Source organism: Danio aesculapii, chromosome 6 (genome assembly GCF_903798145.1).
Source record: "Danio aesculapii chromosome 6, fDanAes4.1, whole genome shotgun sequence".
Lineage (NCBI taxonomy): Eukaryota > Metazoa > Chordata > Actinopteri > Cypriniformes > Danionidae > Danio > Danio aesculapii.
The window spans coordinates 15,535,396-15,549,880 of record NC_079440.1 but is presented as its reverse complement, the minus strand read 5'-3'; the positions used below and the strand labels follow the sequence as shown (position 1 = coordinate 15,549,880).

Genomic DNA, 14,485 nt, shown 5'->3' with positions numbered 1-14,485 from the left:
CTGGCTTAATGTGGTTTAGTTTAAATATATCTGACTATGACCTTGTTAATGTTAACTGCACACATATTTTGTCCTTTATTTTTGCAAACAATATCAAACTGCATTTTCATTTTAAATTTCACTTCCATCAAATGTTTCAAAAGCAAACCAACAATGTATATTACATTTTTATTTTTTATCATTGTTTTTATTATTATTGCCAATATGCATTAATTTGATAAAACTTCAATCAAAATACTGAAAACTCTAATGTGGAAGTGAAAAATAAGAAATGAATATTAGCAGTGGGACATAAATAACAGTGTTACTTTCGTCCCTACAAGAACTCTTGCCATTTAAACCTGATTTTCTTCCAAACTCAGGCATTGCAAACTTAAGGATGTGTTATTGCACTAAATAACCTGTAGATTGATCATTTCTGTGACACATGAAAAGACTAACGCAATTTGTAATAAGGAAAAAGAACCGCTACAATAATTTACTTTCTGCACTGAAATTTAGACCTAACAGCGGGACACAGTACTGAAATCAGGTGATGTTTGGCAGCTCCATCAAAGGTTGCATGCTGAATGTGCTGTTATAGCCTGGAAATCAAATGTTCTCAGGGCTTCAAGAAAATCGCTTTGTTACTTTCGTCCTTGCTCCCCCCTAACATAAAAACATATTTTGACACGACTTCTTGATCATATGATTAAAAATGAGAAAAAAATAATAAAAAGCATTTATTGACATGCTATTCCTTAAAACTGCATTTGCCTTCATGAGGGTAACATACTGTAGATCAGGTGCGTCTGGAGTTTCTTCTGAACACTATGGTCTCTTGACTTTTTAGAATATCTAAACAATAAAAAATAATATATTGAACACAAGGTCAACTCAACAATCATTATTTATACAGCATTGAGAGAGAAAAAAAAATATTTAAAAAAATGTTATAAAACATATTTCTCAAATAATACAATTACAATAAAATACAATATTTTTTCCACATTTTTTGAGGGCCTTTGTCTTTCTTGAGCTGTTTATTCAGATTAATCCCTTGCCCTAAGAGCACTGATACATTAATTAAGCTACCCTTGAGCACTTTTTGTTTGATTTTGGATATTAATACACACCTTTGAGAGGTAAATAAGACAGAAGGGAGTTTTTTTTTCAAAAAAGTATCATCACCATGACGTTTTGTCTGAAATGAACTGTTTATTTTGAAATATAACACATCAAATCAAATTGACATTATTCTCTGTGACAATCAACATCATTTCACAAATTTATTAGACAGAGCTTAAGTTGTTTGACCCCTAGAACATTCTTTTAAAGTTCACAAGGCCATCTGAAGAATAAATGCTTTGTTTTGTGTATTTACTCCAGCACAAAGCAGTTTATACAAGGAGTTCAGATCTCTAATAACATCCTCATGAGTCTCTTCCTTTGTCTCGACCAAGAGGGGATATCAATGTTTGTAAGGTCAGTTCCTCAGATGGGGCTACTTTAGGGCTGCGGAGAAAGGGAACAATAGAGAAAGAGAAATAGAGAAAGGATAATATGAAGTCCAGTCTACTGTAATTCACGCTTGATTTCTCTCAGGGTCAAATATTTCCACGTTCTCCTGTGGCGCTCAGTGTGAGAGTGCAAATATGATCACATTCCTCAATTCAGCAGCCCTCCTGAAAGAATAAAGTAGTCCTTTTTGGTATGCGCAGCCTGTTTTGTCTGTTTTCAACATCTGTCTTTTGACATTTGGTCTGTTTTCCACATTTCAGGACAAAAGAGAAGTTATTTCTAGTACCAAAACCTAAACATTTCAACAGGTGCATGTGCGAAGGAGCCAGATATTCCTCAGCAGTCGTCTGGGAATAAATGACTTTCAGACTTCTTCTGGATGGATGTGCTTTTTTCCAGAGTCACTTCTGGTGTAAATTCGTCATTAAATTAATCAAACGTTAAATAATTCACAAGTCTTTTGCATTCTCATAGGAAAGAAAAGTCACAAGATGTCTTACATCTCAATTGTTCTTCTAGATTTGCAATGATAATAAATGGAGATCAAGTCAAATTGGACTTCTCAGACTCTCCTGTGTCTTTGATTATTTTCCAGACCAAATACCACATGCAAATGAACTAAAAAAAAGTCACTAGTAAAACGAAGATTATTGGAGTATCTTTTACAAAAATATTCACTTAAATGCTTTTTCAGCATTTGAAATGTAACTTTTGACGTGTTTCTTGCCATATTTTATATTTAATATCAGGACATTTTGTTGCAATTTGGCTGAAATATCAATTTACTGTTTCATTTTGTTGTGGTGACCCCTGATAAATAATGGACTAAGCTGAAGGAAAATGAATAAATGAATGTTAGGTTAGAGGCTAGGTTGGGTTATAAGCTGGCATTCACTTGAAGGATAAGTAATCTTTTGTCAATAAAATGTCTGTTTAAGGACTATCAAAATAAAATATTAGCATATAATAAGCAGACAGTGTGCAAGAGCTTCATTTTGGCCTGATTTTGTTTGAAATTATGCCACTCTAGTTCATTTTCAGATTTCACTCCAAGTACACCAGAGCAGAAATGACTGGTAGTTGACCTACTGTACATGCAAAGTTACTTGTAGTCAATGGGCTATATGCACAGCTAGTGTTTTTCAGCCAATGATGAACTATTAGTAAAAGCTTTATGTGAAAATTTGAAGAGTTCAGATGCAAAACCCTCTAAATCCATCAGACCTCTTTTCTTGTAAATGATCATTTTCTATCAGGCTCCTCTGATTAGGTTCAGAAGTTTCATTTTATATTTAATAAAAAGGTTATTAGCCAATAAATAAAATAACTTTTTTTTGTTTTTTAACAAGGTAGATTTTGTTTTGCATCAAAACCAGCTAAATCCACTTCTGCTTTTTATGCAAAACCCTCTAAATCCACCTATTGAAACAAGAAAGTGTATTAATTTGAAAATCACTTAAGATGCAATTAGAGATTATTTTACCAACATAAAACACATTACACAAACCACCTAAAGTTAAAAATATATAAATCTGTCAAGTAAGTGGCGGTTCATTCCGCTGTGATAAACCAGGGAAAAGCAGAAAGAAAATGAATGAATGAATGAATGAAATCTGTAAAGTAAGTGCATTAAACAGTAACATTAAAACTGACATTATTTAATTTTGAACTATCTGTTGGCATTTCTGATATTTGGGATTTAGATTTAATGTAAGTAGAACAATGTAAACATTGTAAACTAAGCTTGGTTGATTCAAATAATGTAGTGTAAAAACATTGTGAAACATCATTGTGAAAATCTGTGCATTGTTCATTAATATAAAAAGCTTATCAGACATATAGGTATTATAAAGTAATATAAATAATGTATAGTTTTATATATTATATTTATCTTTTAAAAATAGCTTACATTAGCAAATAAAACACAAGGTAGGCCTACTGGGCAAAAAGGGGGATGTCTCTCAGACACTTTTAGAGGCTGTCATTCATTCATTCTCACCATACTCAAGGTCTTGGTCTCTTGTTTATCCTCACAGCATCCACGTGGGATAAAAGAACAGCATCTTAACTCTGTCTTTCGTGAAACGCAGTTGCAGTTTAATGTATAGTAAATCAGACTCATTTTAAGTAACGTTGCTGCAGAAAAACATGTGATGAATGCATGCTACACTTCCGACTGTACAGTGTGTTTTCTTTTTCTTATAATGCACAGAATTTTTAGGTAAGGTTTCATTTGACATACACTGACAATCGGACAAGCTCATCCAGTTCAACAAACTCTGTCTTTAAAAATCGAAAGCGGAATAAAACGTTCTCCTCATAAAAGCTGGCGTTATTCAAAACATGATTCGATTCGCACCTTCTTTTGTTGACAGTGTACTATGTGCCTAAAATATTCACTCAACGTCATTAGCTCATTTTTGGTGGAAGTGGCGTTTAGCAGCTTTTGCATCTGAGCTCTTAAATTTTAAATTCATAATCTTCCTTTTACAGCATCAATGTTGTAATGTAATTTAAATATAGGCAGGCTAGCGCAGAAACTTCATTGAAAATACTGGGGTGAAATTAATTTCCATATTTTAAAGACATGGCGAAAATGTAAGATGTAAAATGTAAAAATATAATTTAATGCAGTGCTTCTTGTTTGGTCTGATACTCACTTTATATAGCATCTCAGCCAGGCAGTGAAGATTTTTTAAAGAAATTAGATCTTAAACGCGACGATTTTGTATGGGATGACAATTCACCGGAAGCCCTGGGGCTGGCTAACTGAAATTAAAATCTTTCATCAAATTTTACATTATTTGAGGATTATTAGGGACCTATTTTGCAAAAATCACTTTTGTAAGTGGTTTAAGCACAGTTTTGCAACAGTGTGTGAATATAGCCAGCCTCTGATGATAAAAAGAATTTATTCTATTTTTTATAATCACACTTCATTAAAATATTCTGCAGAAACACTTGGATTGACATTCATTTGGAGAGGGACAGTCCCACCTAACAGTGATGATCTCTCTCTTTAGCAAAAACAGCCCTAAGTGAGAAGCAGCTGTCCGACATTAGTTTTCACAACCTAGCTGCTGAAGATAATGTCAGCGACTAAGGGGTATTATAAACGTTGAGTTTTAGGAGGCACAAATTAACATTGTAGTCTCCATGAAATTCCTTGTTCTGAGCCACTTCTTTTTTTATGTTAGCTGACCCATAGGCATTTGTAGCTCAGCCCTCTTTTGAAGAGGTCAGGGAGCACAATCTTATTTGTATTTAAAGCGAAAACAGTTTCATTCAAAGCCTAAAAGGGGCAGTTTCAAGATTTATAAAATATTATTTGTGTTGTATTTTGAGCTGAAACTTAACATACACACTTAAATACACTGACTTATTTTACAACTTGTAAAAAGAGGCATAATAGGTCCCCTTTAAATGTCTTTCACTTTGTGTCCATGTGTGCAGAACAGTAAGGTGCGGCGTTTCGCTTTCGAGCTGAAGATGCAGGATAAAAGCACTTATCTTCTGGCTGCAGACAGTGAAGGAGAGATGGATGACTGGATCAGCACCCTCAACAAGATCCTCCACAGCAGCTTTGAGCTTGCCATGCAGGAAAGAAGAAATGGAGAGCTGCACGATGGTGTGTATGTGAACCAGCATGTGTGTGTGCGTGTGTGTGTCTGATGTCATGTATGTTCGCTGATACAGGTGGAATCTGTTGACTGAACAATAATACAAGATTGTTGACACAGTTTGAGTGCACAGACATGTGTTTGCAGAGCCAGCCGGTGTGGTCACGTCTCATATATGTGTATATGTTCTTTGAAGAGACCACCCACTCACTTTAAGCGTCTTTTAATAGATAGATCCATATACCCAGTACTTGCGAAGTGACGCACACGTAGCCATACGCAAACAGTAACACTTAACACCTCTTAAACCCTTTGGATTTCACACTGCAGAGGAGGTTGGGAGTCTTTATTTACATTTGATGAGTTTCAAAGGAGACAGCACATTCCTTTCTTCCCGCCTCGTATAAAACAACAAACACCTGCCGGCCAATAAGAGCTCAGAACCAAATGTTACTAATTACTTGTGGAGCTTGCTAAGGCAAGCATGACTGCTGCCATTAGTCATATTCAGGGTTTGGGACTTGTACAAACTTCTGACCCTAATTATTAAACAATGGTGGCGAACACATCATAAATGATACTCAAACCATGCAGATTGCTGAAGAGAAGTATTCTGTTACCTAACATCGATTTATGCAATAAAATATGTGAAAATCCAACATATCGAAGGAGCAACCTGAGTTGAATCTTGTGGTCAGAATATCCCTAACAACCATTCACAACTTTAGCAAACCCTGTAAAGACATATCTGTTTTGAGCAGCAATGTTGATTGGGTTGCTTTAAAATATATAATGTTGATACTTGGCTTATGATGCTTTAAAGGGATAGTTCACCCAAACATTAAAATAACCCTATTATTTATTTTCCCTCATGTGATTTAAACCATTATGAGTTTCTTTTTTCTGTCGATCACAAAAGAAGAAGATATTTTGAACAATGCTGGTTGCTGCTGTCACGGTTGGTGGGTGGAGAAAGCTGCGAGGACTCAAATTCAGACTAAAGTTGGGTTTATGAATTATAAAATAAAACAAAAGGCAACAAAAACTACCTCAAGGGGTAAAATATAACAAAAAAACAAACTGGACTGGGCAGGCTGGCAGGGATTAGGGGTCCATTCTTCGTACATGCATTACTCAATTAGCTGGATTTGATTATTTACGATTTGACACGATCCAGGATCGTTTCATTTTTCAAAACTCTTCCGAGAGTTATTGTCATAGCAATAGGTCTGGAAGCTCAAACCTGCTCGGGAGCAGGCTTATTCCTTAAAAACAGGATTAGATCGGGTAATTTCAAGCAAAGGTAATACTGAAAGTATGTACCGAATGCTGATATTTTCTTACAGTAGTAACCTATAGGTAGGGCCAAATGGAATCTGCGGACGTTTTTTGCTATTTCTGTGGAGAATTTTGCTAAAAATCTGCGGATTTCTGTGGAATTATTTTGGGAGTATCATAACTAAAACCGTAATATGTGAAATAAAAAATAATACATTTTTAACTTGTATTTAATGTTTAAAATGCAAATACAATTAGATTTGGTAAACAAAGCAAGTCTCTCATATAATATCTCTACTAAAAGACAGAAAATATTACTTTACAAACTGTATTGTAAATAAATCATATGAACATTTTCACATTAGACAATGATATTACTGTAATTAATTTAAAAACTGAATAAATATAGATTTACACACATTTACACAAGTAAATAAACAGAAATAGTGATGGGCTAAAAATCTGCGGAATTCTTCGTGCGCAGATTCCGTGTGGGCCTACCTATAGGTTATATACACTGGAGAAAATAGTAAAAGAGTAAACAAATTATATATAATAGAAATTTAAAAAATATATATAAATAAAACTTATGCAATATGCACTCTGAAATATAAGAACAAAATTGTCACAGGGGTGTTCTCTCCCCAAGGGGTTCAAAGAGAACATTTATTAATATGGACTTTTTACATACAAACGTGTACTATTTTAAGGTACCGACCAAGCTTTAGTACAATTTGTGTATGATAATAGACATGCACAATATTCTCATTATTTTTTTTAAGGAATAATAATTTATGCAGTCTTGCACATGTTTTTACAGCTAATATGACTGTGATTTGATGCTTTCAAAAGTTGCAGACACCTTTACCAATATCAAAATGCTTTTTTTGATGCAAAAATTATTTAAGCCATTATCCTTACACCGGTTAAGAAACTTGAATAGGCCTGGGCTACTATAAAAAAGAAAAACCAATCTCTAAATGTATAAATAAATTGCTAATTGAAAGTGTAAAGCTTGCAGCTCACAAATGTGGAAAGTTATTGCATATCATATTTAACAAACCATTTACTACAAATTTATGTAATTTTGCTCACATGGATAATTGAACATTAATCAGACGACGTCATTACACTCCTGTTCCATCAGCCAATCATTGCATTGCTGATCATGATTTCGAGAATCGATACATCTGTCCTTCACAACACACGCAGAAATCACAGATCAGTTCATCCTGAAATTTTTATCTGATTAGCGAATGCATTCACTCACACTTTCATCATAAAAATGCACAGCTTTAATGTTTGAGCAACCACTATTTAGTGTTTATTATAATTATTTGACACTGTTTTTGACAATTTGCTTCAGGCATTCACTGCATGTTGATTTGTAGACATTGAGACTAATGTCTATGTGCTGTAACACTGCCTTGCTGGTTTTGTGTTTCAATCCAACATGTGTGTTTTCTCTCACGCAGATGATGAGATGGGCAAGACAGACATCTCTCCGGGGAATTTTCAGGACAGCTTCCAGGTATTGTAAACACACAAGCTGCGTCCCAAATCGCATACTTATGCACTATTCTACGCCATTTTGTGGTATAAATAGCGTTCACACTGAAAACTCAAAAAATAATAAGTGCACTGTAATTACCCGGATGATGCACTCATTCAGCCGATAAAATGAAGTGTGGAATGATGGACACTTCACGCACTCAACGACTGCAGCTTTGCTCATGTAGCGGAAGGGGCGGAGCTATCGGGCGCACATGTTGGATAACTTTATTTATTTTGGATGGTGAGAGCAAAATGTTCCTACGAGAGTGATTGTAGCGCCTCCCGATGGTCAATGCGGTTATACTCATGGCAAGTATTATTTGATAGTTTGGTCATTTATTTCACTGATTTGGCAACCCTTAAACAACATCAGGGAAACGGGTTGAGTTTCTGCTTAGTAAAAGAACATTAGTGTGCCATTTGGGATGACACTGCATACATATACTATGCTGTTGAGTGTGTAAGTGCATAAGTACATAGTGCATAGAGTATAGTGTGCCATTTGAGATGCAGCTACACACACACATGTAGACACGCATGATCTACTGATTAGTTGATCATACAAACATTCATCTACAGTTTCACAGTCTGAACGTCTGTGTGTATGTGTGTTTGAAGGTGAGCACTGGTTTACGGCTCCTGTGTCTTGACTGTAGAATGATCTCAATGCTGGCGTCCTCACTGTCTGCCCTCTCTCTGCACATCCACAGATTTTCCACCCAGCCTGAGTCCTCTCGGCTAATGTTTTCCAATCTTTCCACAATGAACCACCCACACTTTGGAAACACACTGCACACACACACACACACACACACACACACACACACACACGCACACACACATACACACACACACATTCATACTCTCTTTCTCATCACATCTCTTTCTCTCTCTTTCGCCCTTTAATCTCCTGTCTTCCTTCTCTCTCCCCCTTGGAATCAATCGTCTAGGCGCCTCTTCTCTCTTATCTCTGAGTATTTTCTCACATGTCCCTTCGCACTATAGTTATTTTAAGTATTTAACTTACCTTATATTTATTCATTTGGCAGACACTTTTATTTGAAGTGACTTACAAATGAGGACAGTATAATTTAAAGGACAAGTGATTTAAATGTTTTATTATTTTATGTCTATTCTTACTTTGCAGTGAAAAAAAGGTTCAACATTTTTAAAACTATATAATTGCAAATTAGAATTAAATACCAATCAGGTTCCTTTTTTCCTCATATTCAATAAAGTTATAAAGCTTATGTAAAAATGACATCTGTAACCACTTGGGATGCCAATGATTAATCTACACAGTAGTTTACTGTAAAGGAATCTACACTTACATCTGCTCCTTTTAAAGGAAATTACTGTAAACATGTTTACAATATACTGTATTTGTTTTACTGAACAGAAATGTACTGTAAACGAACAGCAGTTCTCAATTTTAAAGTTTATGGATTATCAAACAGTATTCTGAAAAGCAATTCACACTGTAATCTTATATTTCACGGTGAACTTCTGGCTGCCGGTATTTTACAGCTGCCGGTATTTTACTGTATATTACAACCGCAATTTTTTAGTGTATGGTTAAAGAACTGTCAATAATGCTTTACTCAGTACACCTTATCAATAATCAGTTAAATAGGAATGTCATTAGTGTAACCCACCAGTCCTACTGCACCCAAACCAGTCTGAGTTGGAATCGAACTAGCGATTCTTTGTATGGGGGTCCGTTGCTCTAACAAGGAGGCTAAAGACCAGTGCCTCTAGCGTCTGTTAGAGGCACCTTTAGAGGTCAGAGTAAGATTTACCTGCATATCACTTCGTTAGCTGGCCTTCATTACACTCACCCCCCTAAATTTCACTCCCATCCCCCACATGTAATCCACCGGTCCTACTGCACCCAACCCAGTCTAAGCTGGGATCGAACCAGGGATTCTTTGTATGAGAGTCAGTTGCACGAACAACTAAAGATCCTTGGTCTGTCGCCAGAGCACCTTTTATGGTCAGAGGAGTGAGATTTACCTGCATAGCAATCCGCTAGCTGGCCTCTGTCACATTAGCATGCATATGCTTGGGTTGTATGTGGTTTCAGCACGATGCGGACAGCAGATGAGGAAAAAAATCAAGTGAGCAAGCATGAGTTTATTAAAGGGGTCCTATTATGCTTTTTTACAAAGGCTTGATTCTGTTTGAGGAGGAACTAGAATATATTCTCATATACTTGTGGTTCAAAACAGCATAATTTTATATATAATTTACATTATTACAATCTTTTCCTCCTGGAATGGCACAAACGGCTAGATAAATCCCAGGACTGATGAAGGCCCGCCTTCTGAAAAATGAAATGTGTTGTGATTGGCAAACAGCTTAGATGGTATTGAATAGAGTGGAGGAACTATGATGTCACATTGTTGGCTAAGCGGTTGCTAGCATAAAACTGATTCCCTCGATAAAATCCCCATAGGATTTTTCCATAGGCTTTTCGAAGATTATATATTATTCGAAATAATAAGCTCTGTGTTCAAACACAGTTCATTACACTTACACGTTTTGTCCAGCCGGATAATCCTCACACGAGGATTCTAGCACTTTTGGATCTTAAATGTAAACGCAAGAATTGAGAAAAATAACATTAGGCTATAAATGAACTACAGTGCCTTCAGGACGCTCGCCTGTGACGTCAGCACCGCCCTGCTACAGTCAACTTTTCAAGCTTATATTTCAGAATTGTTTTGCTTTACGGTTGTTGTAAAAGTTTTGAAACTATATGTATAAATTTGCCTACATAGTATTATCATAAGACTTATTTAAATAAGTGTATCGCTCGTGTGCATACAGCCCGCTTACCTTAGTAACAGACGACAGAAATTTGACGTGAGGGACATGTCTATATGCCTGCAAGTTCCAACATGGACACAGGACAACATTCAATATTCTTATTTGTCATGAAGTACAGTGAAAAGCAGCCTATACAGTCACATATGCTATACATTGTAAGGAGGAGTGTAAATATTGCAGTTATGACAGAGTTAAATGTGTTCAGATGAAGAAAAAAACGACGAAAAATCAGTTGATCACGTTAAAATGACAGTTAATATGTATGTATTTTTACACATTTATTCACACGTTTGCCTTACTGAGAGCAGGAAAGAGACAGGCTGCACTGGTAAGCTGTATCCCCATAATATCATTTAATTAAAATAAATCATCAACAAATTAATCTGTTTTGACAGTCTTTACAAGTGAAGGGATTATCTACACACAATATTAACTCCCAATTAGAAAAGTACTACAAACTATCAAAAACTATTCTTGAAAATACTTAAATAGCAGACAAATCCAAATGCCCAACGCAAACGAGCTGCGCTCCAGATGAGTTTAGCTCTATGACGTATAATGTCTCCAACACTGCCTGTAGTCCCATTTAGCAACTTGATAGCAACCGTCTTTTTAAAGAAGCATATCTGATTTAAAAAATCAAGAATGAGATGTAACTGATGTGTTTTATGTTGTAGAATAAAACGTGATAGTATCTTGAGTTTGTGTTAGCCACGGACCTTATTCAGGCGATTTTACTGAAATCCCATTCAAAAAACTGATTTTGGGACGAGGGAACCGGAACTGCTAAAACTCTCTTCCAGGTTTTTGCATTCAAATGAATGTCATAGTTCCTCCACTCTGTTGCGTCACATCCATTGAGGACAGCATTAGCAGATTGTTGATTGTGATATCTGAATTTTTTTTCTGTAATATGTGTAGCAAAGGCCAGCTAGTGAAATGCTGTGGTCTTTAGCCTCCTTGTTAGAGCAACCGACTCACATGCAGAAAGTCGCTGGTTTGGTCCCAGCTCAGAGCGGGTTGGATGGTGTATGACCGTCTGAGTTACATTGGTGCTGTGACCCGGATGGGAGTGAGGTTTAGGAGGTAAGTGTAGCGGAGGCCAGCTAGAGAAGTGCAGGTGAACCTCACTTCTCTGACAGACGGTAGAGGCCATGGTCTTTAGCCTCCTCGTTAGAGCAACCAACTCCCATGCTGAGGGTCGCCGGTTCAATCCCAGTTCTGAGCAGTTTGGGTGGTGTAGGACCGTTGGGTTTACATTGGTGCCGTGACCCGGATGGAAGTGAGATTTAGGGGGGTGAGTGTAGCGGAGGCCAGCTAGTGAAGTGCAGGTAAGCCTCACTCCTCTGACAGATGCTAGAGACCATGGTCTTTAGCCTTCTTCTTAGAGCAACCAACTCCCATACGGAGGGTTGCCGGTTCGATCCCAACTCAGAGCAGTTTGGGTGATGTAGGACCATCGGGTTTACATTGGTGCCGTGACCCGGATGGAAGTGAGGTTCAGGGGGGTGAGTGTAGCGGAGGCCAGCTACTGAAGTGCAGGTAAACCTCACTCCTCTGACAGATGCTAGAGGCCATGGCCTTTAGCGTCCTTGTTAGAGCAACCGGTCGTCGGTTCGATCCCAGCTCAGAGCGGGTTGGGTGGTATAAGACCGGAGGGGTTACATATGTGCATTTGGGAAGAAAGTAACACACCAAAACAAAAATGATTTGTTTTTACCTATACATGCACTCGCACATAATTGACACTATTTACATGTTATATATTAGTCAATGCATTATACTCATTATTTTTACCATCCGACAAGCTTTTTTATTTACATAAAAACATTTCTCTTTGGATGATACTTGGGTTTTAAGTGTCATTTGCACATCTTGTATTACATTTTGCATTATTAACATTAATAATTAGGTTAATTAATTAATGGATTGTTCACTTGTATTTCATTGCAGACAATACAACAAACATTATTAATGTTCCTCATGATTTTTGTTTTTTTTTTTGTTGAAAATAAACAATGCCAATTTTGCTACTTGCAACACATTTAAAAAAAATGTTGGAACAGTAAAGCATTTACTTCTTTGTATGTTGCCATTTCATTTCACAATACTTAAAAGACGATTTGGGGCTGAAGACACCAAGTGATGAAGTTTTTCAAATGTAATTTTGTCCCATTGTTCCTGCAAACAAGTCTTAAAGTGGGCAACAGTATTGGGTCTTTGTTGGCACATTTTGCGCTTCAAAATGCACCACACATTCTTTGTTGGAGACAGGTCGGGACTGCAGGCAGGCCAGTCAAGTACCTGTATCCTCTTCCTCTGCTGCCAGGACTTTGTAATGTGTGCTGAATGTGGTTTGTTGAAATATGCATGGGCGATTGTTTGATGTCTTACTACAAATCAGAACAAAATTGTGATTTTCTTATGCAACATGCTGGAACAAGACATAGAATCAACTTTGATAACTAGCAACTGGCGTCCTTTTTTTGCTTTTCAGAGTGCAAGAGATATCGAGTCCAAAATGAGGAGTGAGACTCGTCTGAAACTCTTCACTTTAGATCCTGACACACAGGTAAGCCACAGCTCCAATAATAAACAGTCCGTTAAATCACATGGTGAGCTGCTGGTTTGGAGCTCTTTGTGTGTATGTTTTGGCCTGTAGAGACTGGATTTGTCTGGCATTGAACCTGATGTGAAGCAGTTCGAGGAGAAGTTTGGAAAGAGAGTTTTGGTTTGCTGCAACGATCTGTCCTTCAACCTTCAGAGCTGTGTAGCAGAGAACGAGGAGGGTCCTACTACTAATGTAAGATTCACACACAGCGCTTTTGTGGTTTTAAAGCTCTTCTCTTTGGCTGGGCGTTACTGATAGTGATGAGGGATGTGCTGTGGGAACCAGCCAAACTCCATGGGAAAAAGGGAGAATTGTGTATAGATTTAATGCTCAGCCCTATATACCATTGTGAAATTCAGTATGCTTTTATAAAGTGTACTTTTTTACAGAAATAATATACATTAAAACACACTTAAGGTTGAATTAAATGTGTTTTTGAACACATTATTTCAAATATATCACAATTCACAGTTAATTCAGTTATTCTTATTCTTTAATTCGTTTATCTTTTACTTTAATACATCTGTATGGGTACTTTCATACATGCTGCTTTTATATTTACAATATAGTTCAAGTGTACTGCTTAAAGTACTGATGAGCAATTCATGTGCACTAAAATAAGCTTTTAATGATTGTTAAAAGTAGTTAAATGTGAATTAAATTTCATATTTTTGCAGTTGATTTCAAATGTGTAATCGTCTATATTAAATGCAGTTAGTTCAACTTAAGAGTGATTTGTTTTTACCTGCTTAAGTATGACTTTAATTCATCGTAATATGTACTTTACATAACTACTTGTACTGTCTCTGAGATATGCTTAAAGCGCACTTTCAGTATAAATTTGTGTTGTATTTGAAAAAATCACTTCTATAGTAGGAAAGAAACACGATGGATGTCAATGGAAACCAGTTCAAAATATCACTTCAAAATATTTCTTTTTACGTTCAACCAAAAAGAAATTAATAAAAAATTGAGAGCTTTTTTCGGTGAACTTATAACACATTATAACTAATTATGTATATTTTATTAAATGCAATATTAATTATTAAGTGCATTTTTTATAAATGTTCAAATAACTTCAAAGTGTCATTTT

The 14,485-nt window shown here is 36.3% G+C and overlaps 1 protein-coding gene across 7 annotated transcripts in view; it reads left to right on the top strand.

The window, feature by feature from the left end:
• The window catches only part of LOC130230559 (dedicator of cytokinesis protein 9-like), a 209,327-nt gene that overhangs the window by 103,422 nt on the left and 91,420 nt on the right, over window positions 1–14,485 (top strand). For all 7 annotated transcript variants that reach the window (XM_056459642.1, XM_056459640.1, XM_056459639.1 and 4 more), the window contains exons 8-11: window positions 4,954–5,128; window positions 7,874–7,929; window positions 13,279–13,353; window positions 13,444–13,584. In XM_056459642.1, the coding sequence (XP_056315617.1) occupies window positions 4,954–5,128; window positions 7,874–7,929; window positions 13,279–13,353; window positions 13,444–13,584 (447 nt within the window). The remainder of the gene's footprint in view (window positions 1–4,953; window positions 5,129–7,873; window positions 7,930–13,278; window positions 13,354–13,443; window positions 13,585–14,485) is intronic.